Here is a 9,706-nt window from a genome sequence, read left to right on the forward strand (position 1 = left end):
CCACCCCAAAAAATACCAAGGAGTGAAGAAGCAGAAATAACTACCATCGAGGAAAATAATATCACTTTACTTAATATACAGACCAGGAAAACCTAAATTTATTAGAAAATAATATACCTCGTAATATGCCTGTGTATGATGTATAGACTTCTCTTAGATCAAAATAAATTTTAGTTGAGTCAATAGTATGCGCTATTGGTTTAGGAAAAGTGTCTCTTTAATCAAGAAATGTCCCTTTTCAATCAAGAATTTTTGCATGAATCAAAGAGACTATTGTTCTTGTAGCAAGAACTTCTTTGCATATTCATTTTGGGCCAAGAGTGAAATACGTTGGACAAATAGATTCTTCTATTCTCTAAAGTAATTTTTTAAAGCTTATGAAAAGATAGTTAATGCTTTGGTTTGGTTGAAAAGATAGTTAATGCTTTTGGTTATTGAAAAGCGCCAATCTTTTGGGTCAAAGTCATATTCATTTCGACTGAGAGATCCTTTTTTTCAGTGTTCTCGCACGTTTTTTAATTGCTTCACAACATAAGTTATTCGGGAAAATGGAAGTAGTTTGGATATGGCGTTTGTCGCCTCAGCCTGAATATCTGTTGACAATTTACTCATTTCGTTTTGAGCCATTTCTGGCTCCAATTCAATCAGCAATCGACACGAAAGAGAATTAAAAAATATTGACTCAAAACTAACAACTAAAGAGACAGCTTTATTTATTGGTCAAATTACATAGAAACCAACGCCAACCCAGCACAACATTTTTTCTACCCGTTTTAAATTCCTTGAAATAATAATTTCTGAATATTTTTTAAAACGGAACTCGCTATGGAAAAAAAATATTGTTTTATACAGGACGATAAAATTGCATGTACCATTTTATCATCTTGTATAAAAAATAACTATTACCTACTATTATTTTACCCCCAAACAAATGGGATCATTTAAAAATTCACATTCATCAAAGAGGAGATTAAAAGAAAGCTCTTGTTCTCCTTTTATCCTGATCGGTAGCCGTCTGGCTGCCTGTTTCTTACACAGGCAAAGAAGCCGAGAATTTTGTTGTACCACCGACCACAGATAATATATCGGACGTACAAGCACAACCACACATCGCATACTTATCGGCCTATACGGCGACCAACGAAAAAGCCGATGCTCTATCTTATCGATTGTACGTCACTGTCGTCCCGGGCCCGCGTTCGCTTCACTTGTCAATTAAGATGACGTGCCGCGTTTTAGCCCCACTAACTGTCACTTGTCATTTTTTTGACGCTTCGGCCCGGCGAGCGGGGATTAGTGGAGGGACCGATGAGAAATTTGAGACTGTAAAATGTTCTGGTTTGTTTTTTCTTCTCGGGAAGCGTTTTGTTTTGTCTGGTCGTGTTGTTTACATTGTTTTTTCGGTGTTAAGGTATCGTATGAACGCAAAAAACGTGTATGTTTTGAGAGCGTAAACCTACCCAAGTAGCATTTTCACGACCTACGACCACATGTTTACTAAACACAACGTTGGATTAGTTACAAAAATAGTTAGCTGCGTACCTTGGGTATTAAAATAAATGTACACGTTGTTGTAACGTTATGCCGACGTTGAACTAGTACTACAACAAAGTAAAAGCTTCTGCGACGTCGAATAAACGTTGTCTTGTAACTTTTTTTGCTTAAGTGATCTTTAGGTGATTCGGACAACGTAGTTACAATGTTGGGCAATAAAGAGTTTTCCGACGTCACTTTCAGGACCTATTCCAACGTTATGCAAACGTCGTCTGTTTTACTAATTCCAACGTTGTTTTAGATTTTCTTATTCTTACGTTGGTGGGACGTCGAGCCACTACCTTTTTACAACTGTATTGAACCATAACCTTTAAATCTGCAAATTTTCACTTTATTGTTCTGTTCAGTCAGACAGTTCAGTGCTGTTTTTGTTTCTATAAAAAAACTTAATTAAAATGGAACGTAAAGAAAGGCACATATAAAACTAAATTTAAATACACATCGACATATTACCGATACTTTATCACTCCCTCGTTTATTTAGAATATAGAGGGCGGCACGAAACTAGACTCTAGGATGACTAAATTAGGCAATCTTGCGACTAGTATACTACCTCTTAAGGCTGAACTGCGACTTTATTAGTCCAGGTATGCGACTACTCGAACTACTCCATCTGAATCTCCAAAACAACAAAGTGAAAGCCGCCATGATGTTGAATAAAAAAATGTTTCGTTCCTAAAATAGCAATTCCTGCTTTTTGAATACATTAACTTGAAATATTTGACCCTAATCAACACGCGGAAAGTGTCACTTGGCACATTGCTATCAATTCACGAACCTTGTTATTTTTTAACGTTTGTAGAAAAAATCTTTTTTTTTCCTTTTGTCTCATGTCAAGATCTTGCAAGACTCTTGCAAGTGTGCTTTACAAGTGATGTTGAGAGCAGGAGTTAATCACCGCGACCTTGTTGATCTATTGTGTTTCCCTTTCTTGAGTTACAACTCATCATACAGTCTCAGGGCTTGAACAAAAGCTAGTATATGAGACGGTTTTACAGAGGTTAGTTCTCCATCTCCGATACCAGTCGTACCAAAGTATGTACTTGCCGTTGTTTCTTAGCCTCAATCTACTGAGGTTATTCTTAAAAACCCCGTAAGAATTCGAAGATGGTTCTTCAAGGAAAATTTTTGATTTTTCTCGTTCGTAACACCACAGTTATTTATTTATAAGTTAAGCCTTTGTTTATTAATAAGGGTTTCGTTTCCTGACACTTCCAAAAATATGTTAAAATACGCATAACAAATTGTAACCATCCCAGCGGTAATAATTCCAAAATAACATTAATTAATTCTATATAGAAACCTTAGAGAAATAAACAACTACGTCCAAACTAAATCACTAAATAAAAAAAACATAGAAAAATTATAGGAACAAGATTAAAGATACGACAAATTCTTAACAAGATACAGCGTGCATCAAATCAATGACATCAAATTAAATACAAAGAAACAGAAGAGTGTAAAGGGACCCGCCAGCAGACCAAGAGAAGTCTCTTTCGAATCTTCCGTTCAAAGAAAAACGAAGACGAAAAAAACACGAAGAAGAAACATTCCCAAAGTTATCTAAGTAAAAATCTGAAATATCAAAATGGCCTGCTCTGTTCGTTATGTATGCGCGGGCATATCACAAACATCCGATTCCTATCTATTGAAATAGGAAAGGTTTCTCTCCGCGAGTTCATTTTATGGTTCTTTTGACACGCTGATGGAAATAAACAGGAAAAAAATATAGAAGGATTTGGTCCGAAGGACATACCTACACACTCGATCGGGCATCGTTTTGACCATATGACAGGTTGAATTTGGAGTTGGTAGGCTAATGAAGGTCGACTGTCGGTTTATCTAAAATAAATAAATGGCAATCTAGCATTTCCCTGTTTACATCTGATCTGTATACAGGTGGAAAATTTAATAGACGATAGAACTTGCAAAAATAAAACAAAAAGTTCATATCAGCTTGTAAGATTTAAAGCTTCCTGTTCGAGATACAGGGTGTTAAAGTTACTTAAAAAAGAAAAATGATGTAATTAGATTTAAGTTTAATGGACAGGGGCGGCGGTGGGGCATCACTGTTAAATTATTTTAAAGGAAAAAATAGGCACGCCACTGCTTTTTTAGAAGTTTAATAATATTTTTGGATTTAGTAATTAAAAATATTATTTTTTTGTCTCCTGACTTTTTTGTCTATCTTGCTTACTTCTTGCGAAAAAAAATCAATTCTAATTGGCAATTAATATTATAAATGGTATTCTAATGGTACCCTGTATCTCGAAAAGGAAGCTTCAAATCTTACAAGTTGATATGAACTTTTTGTTTTATTTTTGCAAGTTCTATCATCTATTAAATTTTCCTGATTAAAATCTGAGACACCCTGTATTGGTACCTTTGGTTTTTTTACTATAAGTTTTTAGCATTTATAGGTGCCCCCCAGGTGCTGGGTGGAATCCCCAACACTTGGCTTGGTCTAAGAAGCATCTCACTCATCGTCTTGTCCCTGACTGTAGTGTCGTGGCCAGGGAATTGCACCAAGACATATATAACGATACCGGGCGGAGACTACGGACAGCCCTCAACCTTGGGGCACCGGGGCACCCCATTGTATTACACCCCTTACTTCTACATGCAGGCCTCTCTGTAGAAGTGGACCATTGTCCCTAGCGACTCTTAGGAACACTATGAGATCTGGTAATAATAGTAATAAAAGCATCACTGGTGAAGCTGTGGGGAAACCCCTAGCGACACTGGGAACAATAACAATGAAAGTTCCAAGGGCTAAGCCAGAGAGAACTACAGGAGGGTGGCTGACACTTGCGTGAGACCATCACTCCCGCAAGTGGCATTACAAGCTACCACCTCCTCCAGGGGTTGGGAGCCTACCTCCTACCTCTAAACCCAACAGGCGACACAAGCTACCGTTTCGTGTACCCGGCCTGGGTCGTAGCTCCTCGACTGTGAGGGATACGGGTCTCCGTACGAAGTCCTGGGACTGTATGACGAGTTATAGGGGAGATTGCCCCAGTGCCGGACACCTAAGCTGTTTCCCTTCTATTTTTTTGAAAAAACATTCTATTACAAAAATTTAGACTGCCATTGATGGAAGAAAACCTAATTAATATATGGTAGTAAATTTAAACCGATATGAATTCATATAGACAGTGAAATTATAAATTTACAGCAGTATTGCTAATCACTTTGTAAAAAAACTGTTCCCCATTACCGGACAATATATATTTTAAATAAACCAGATAAATAAATTTACGAAGCTTTTATTAGAACAGATAAACGGACAGATTATCACAGGAAATAATACTACTCTTACGAGAATTCATACTTGCTAATAAAGTTATTGTATGCAATGGTCACAAACAAAGTAAAGGATATTATCATTATCAGCACACTCTGTACATGAGCCCACCCATCACATCTTGAACATTGGACCCAGTCCTCCTCAAAAGTTTCACCGCAAATGATGCACTCGGTTTTGTTAGAAGCCTTTTCGTCTGTTTTCTTTTCTTCAGCTTCGTCTATTGGCTTTCGTTTAACAGACAGAAACTTTTCAGATTTAGTTATGATTTTGTGTTTTCATTATTTCTTCGACTCTGTTTTTACATTATACTTTGTTGCTTTGCTTTCTCCTGTTTTTTTTAACTCAACCTGCTGTTTTACTTCTGCTTTGTCTTCGAAGCATTTTTATATATGCAGTAGTTAATATTTCGCTTTTTTCTCCTTTCTTTCTTAAAATTATTTTTCTCTGTAGATCATCAGTAACTGGAGAAAAGTCAGACTGATATGGCATTTTGGAAGGAAGCTGTTGATGTGGAGGAATTGCCTCATGGTCAGTGACTGAGAGAAGTTCATTGTTTTATTCAGTAAGTAGAGATTTCTACTTTTTTAGCCCACTTTTTCATTGTTAACTTGAGGTATGGCGGGAATCAACCCCATCAATGATTGAATATGAAATAATTGTATCTTTGTTATTAGGGAGAGATCAGGGCGTCAAACTTTACGGTAAAAACCAACAGAAGAAAAGTTAGAAGTTCCGTTGATTTACTTGTAGAAACGGAGGGAACTATTTTGTCAAATGAAGACTGCTTTAGAGAGATCCGGAGTTTAAGCTAGTAGAAGGGGTTAGTGAATGATTTTTAGGTTCCTTGGTTCTCTTGATTGTCGGCTTCTAATATTTTCGTAGTGTTTGAAGCAGGAAGAAAATCTAGTTCTGTAAAGATATTTTGTTTAAGGATATATCCCTGTACATTGAAATCTGGCGTTGTGTCAAATTCCATTCTACAAATCTTTTGAAAATGCGCTTCCAACTAAACCACTGATTTCTTGAACAGTTATTTTAAGCCTAGTCTTCCGTATTTGCTCATCCAGACCTCCACATGCCATTAAATGCCCTTTAAACAGTTTCATAATAGCTCTGTCCAAAGGCTGCAGTTTGTGTGTCGTGTGAGAGGGCAAACTTAGCATATGAACGTGGTGTGTTCTTTTGCATATAAAATAACTTGCAGATCCTTATGTATTGCTATGGCCGTCCAATATTAAAAGAATTGGGTTTTCCTCAGTCGGATTAACTCGATCCACGAATGCATTTAACCATTTTAAAAATCCTTGGACGGTTATCCATCCACTTGGATGAGCGACAAAAATGCTTCCAATCGGTGCATCTTTCGTAAGTTTAACATCCATTCTTTCCCTTAGAAAAACAAGGTGGTATAAATTGGTCTCCTGCAGCATTTATACAAAGCATTACTGTTTGATTTTTCCCTCTTTCACCAGATGTTAGTTTGCTGACCTGTTTTTTCCCTTTAATGACAAAACTTTTAGTGCGTTAGAATGTACCACAGACACGCCGGTTTCATCGCAGTTAAAAAAATCTACTTGGGAAAAGGGAATATTTCTTCATCAGGTTCTCCAGCTTCTACAAAAGGCCTCCACTTGTTGCTTGTTAAATCCTTGCGCTCTCTGAAGGCTAGTTGATTGGGCAGAACGCAACGAAAATTCTGGATGCCGGTTTATAAATACACGATAAAATTTATTTCCTGCTGTCTTTTTGTTTTACTAAATTGATGCTGTAATTTAGAAATGCTCAGCGAGATCATATGCTAACTTTTAAAAATTCCTTTTTGTTGACTGGTAAAAAACGATTATCCAAATCCTTAAGGTGTCCCACTAGTTCATTTTCTAAGTCAACATTAAATGTATTTTCAAATCTTCCTAATGTAGGTGTCATTTTAACGGCATTTTCCTTTTCGGAGAGTCGTGACCCTGTCTCCTATATAGAACTTTTTCGGAACAGAGAAGTGGAACTCTGCCTCCCTAATGCTATATCTTCCCTGACAGTACATGGTCCACAGCCTTTTTCATGCTCGTTTCATCCTACTTTCCCTTTTGTTTATTTGGCATGATTAATATGCCTGAAACAACAAATAATAATAGTACTGACGGCTATAATCTACCTATCACGATCAATTATTTTTGTCCGGTACTGGGCAATGTACGGGTGTCCGATACTGGGGAAATGTCAGCGAAAATAATAAAATACGCATTGAGACATAACCTAGAAATAATTTCGTCCGTTTTGCGCATGTGATTATAGTCTCAAACGTATGTAAGTTGTTATATAAGTTATTATTGAACTACTAAACTTTTACCTTTACGTATTATAAAAGGGCCTAAAGTTTGAGTGGAATCCTTGAAAACACCCACGTAAACACTTAATCACAAAGTATCTCCACAACGACACTTAGACTAAATGGAAATGGCAGAAATGTTACTAACTTATTATAGCGTTTTGACAACTGATTTTTAATAGGAGTTACAGCCAATTCATATAGAAACCAGAGAAAATCAAAGTGTCGATGCACAGGAACTGTCCGGCGCTAGGGCAATCTCCCCTAACTCCGATACTGGGAACTGTCCGGCGCTGGGGCAATCTCCCCTAACTCAAGAAAGGGGGACACAATAGATCTCTAAGGTCGCAGAGATTAACCCCCCTCCCACTTATTCTGAATTCTAAAAAATTCTACATAGAAACCAACGCCAACCCAGCACAATATTTTTTCTACTCGTAATAAATTCCTTGAAATAATAATTTCTGGATATTTTTTAAAACGTAACTCGTTATGGAACAAAATATTGTTTTGGTTTCACTCGCATGAAATGAAATACCATTTTATCGTCTTGTATAAAAAATAACTATTAAACACGCATTAGCGTTGTTGAGAAATAATAAATAATGTAAAAGTTTTTTTAACAATACAACTCAACAAAATATTTCTTTATTTTCCAGGTTAACGATACCAACGACAATCCACCGGTGTTTCTGGAACAAGCCTATTCCTTCGACATTCCAGAGAACGCAGTGAGGGGATCCAGAGTAGGTCAAGTGAAAGCCACAGATCTGGACTTGGGAATAAACGCCCAATTGACTTACACGGTCATCAGCGACTGGGCCAACGATGTATTCTCTCTGAATCCTCAAACGGGGTGTTTACTCTAACCTCAAATTGGATTACGAAGAGGTAAGTTTTTCAACCAAACCAAACACATTGGAATTTGATTTGAAATATTGTGGGACTTTTGTCAGTCTTTACTGACCTTATTTTATGTTATTTATTATTCCTTCTTTAATCTTTTTATTCAAAGCTTTAGACCAAGATAGGATTTTGATGACCCTTGCCTTGCTAGTTCATCGGTTTTTCTCTCTGTGGTTCGGCACCTAGAATAATTTAATGTTGTTGTGTTCCTTTATGCCAGAGTTACCAGTTTATCCAGGCAATCTCAGACCAAGTCTCGACGATTAAAATATTTGAAAACCTTGGTAATTTCTATCAAACAAAATAAATTATCCAATTTTGCAGAAAAATTTATAGACTCGACATTATCAAGCAACACTGAAAGTTACCAAGAGTATATCAACAATTTCCTGAATCCTTTACTTGTATTATCATCAGACGATACATGTTCACCCTGTATACGAGGATTCTGTCCTTGCAAAAAGTTACCAGACTTTATTGCGACCATTTACCGATAGCTTTGTCCTAAACGCGCTTAAGTACTTTCTAGTTTTTGCCGATGCCAACGGTCGAAACGATTTTTTCTTGCTCGCTTCTGTTTCACCTCTCGATCAGATCCTCTTCGTCTTTTGCAACCGATCGGAACGTTCGCTTTTTCCATTTACTTTCGACGCCAAACCGACTCACCATCATTAAAGAATCACTTGTTGAAAAGATATTAAAATTATATTTTATAAACTTAAATTCTATGCAACTGTTTGTTCTATACACTCGTCAACGGTGGGTTTGTTGCCCTTGATATAAGACTGGTTTCTGATATATGCTCACAATTCATGAAGCTATCAATGATTTTGGAAGATTTTCTCTATTTTTTTAAATTTTAGTTCTTATTTTAAAAATTGTAGTAGTTTATAATTGGTTTTTCTCATAGTACAAAAAAGTTTTTCGTAGGAAAACTTATTACAGTTGAGGGTTGGAACCTTTGGTGTTACACAGCAAAATAAAACACTAAATCACCACAATACACCAAAACACTTTTACTTTTACACTGGACGCGCGTTTCGCTAACCATGTTAGCATCATCAGCAGATGATTATAAACTAAAATACAATCTACAATTGGAGCGTTTATATACTCGCTCAGTGGGCACAGAGTGGGCGTAGCAAGATCTAGCCAACCGAGTCAGAACCACTAGAGTAGTAGGAACAAAGAACTTGAAGGAATTGGACCGTTGTCTCTGTTCATACTATCTTTACATTTATTAATTCTGATGCTTTCATATGCATCTAATTGTCTGTAATTTGAGACTTGTTTAAGTAATTTTAAGTTATTAAGATCAATACAATGTTCTTTATCAACAATATGTTCAGCAACGCAAGATTTATCAGGTCTACCATATCTTATCTGAGCTAAATGTTCTTTAAATCTAGTTAATCTTCTAGTTTCCCAACATTTCTGATTACACAATCTTTACAAGAAATTTCGCAAATACCCGACCTTTTCAGTAGAGGTGTTTTTATCCTTTGGATTACCTAATAATTGTTGTAATTTATTATTAGCACTATACACAAGTCTATAATTGACATTCTTAAAATTCCTTTTAGACCACGGGATAACTGTCTATCAAACAGTAT

At 36.4% G+C, this 9,706-nt stretch overlaps 1 protein-coding gene across 1 annotated transcript in view; it reads left to right on the plus strand.

The window, feature by feature from the left end:
- The window catches only part of LOC115890373 (cadherin-related tumor suppressor-like), a 410,761-nt gene extending 402,705 nt beyond the window's left edge, over positions 1-8,056 (plus strand). Inside the window, exon 3 of the mRNA XM_030910579.1 lies at positions 7,847-8,056. Within this exon, the coding sequence (XP_030766439.1) occupies positions 7,847-8,056 (210 nt within the window). The remainder of the gene's footprint in view (positions 1-7,846) is intronic.
- The last annotated feature ends 1,650 nt before the right edge of the window (positions 8,057-9,706 follow it).

Source organism: Sitophilus oryzae, unplaced genomic scaffold, assembly GCF_002938485.1.
Source record: "Sitophilus oryzae breed Bouriz unplaced genomic scaffold, Soryzae_2.0 scaffold_863_pilon_pilon, whole genome shotgun sequence".
Classification (NCBI taxonomy): Eukaryota; Metazoa; Arthropoda; class Insecta; order Coleoptera; family Curculionidae; genus Sitophilus; species Sitophilus oryzae.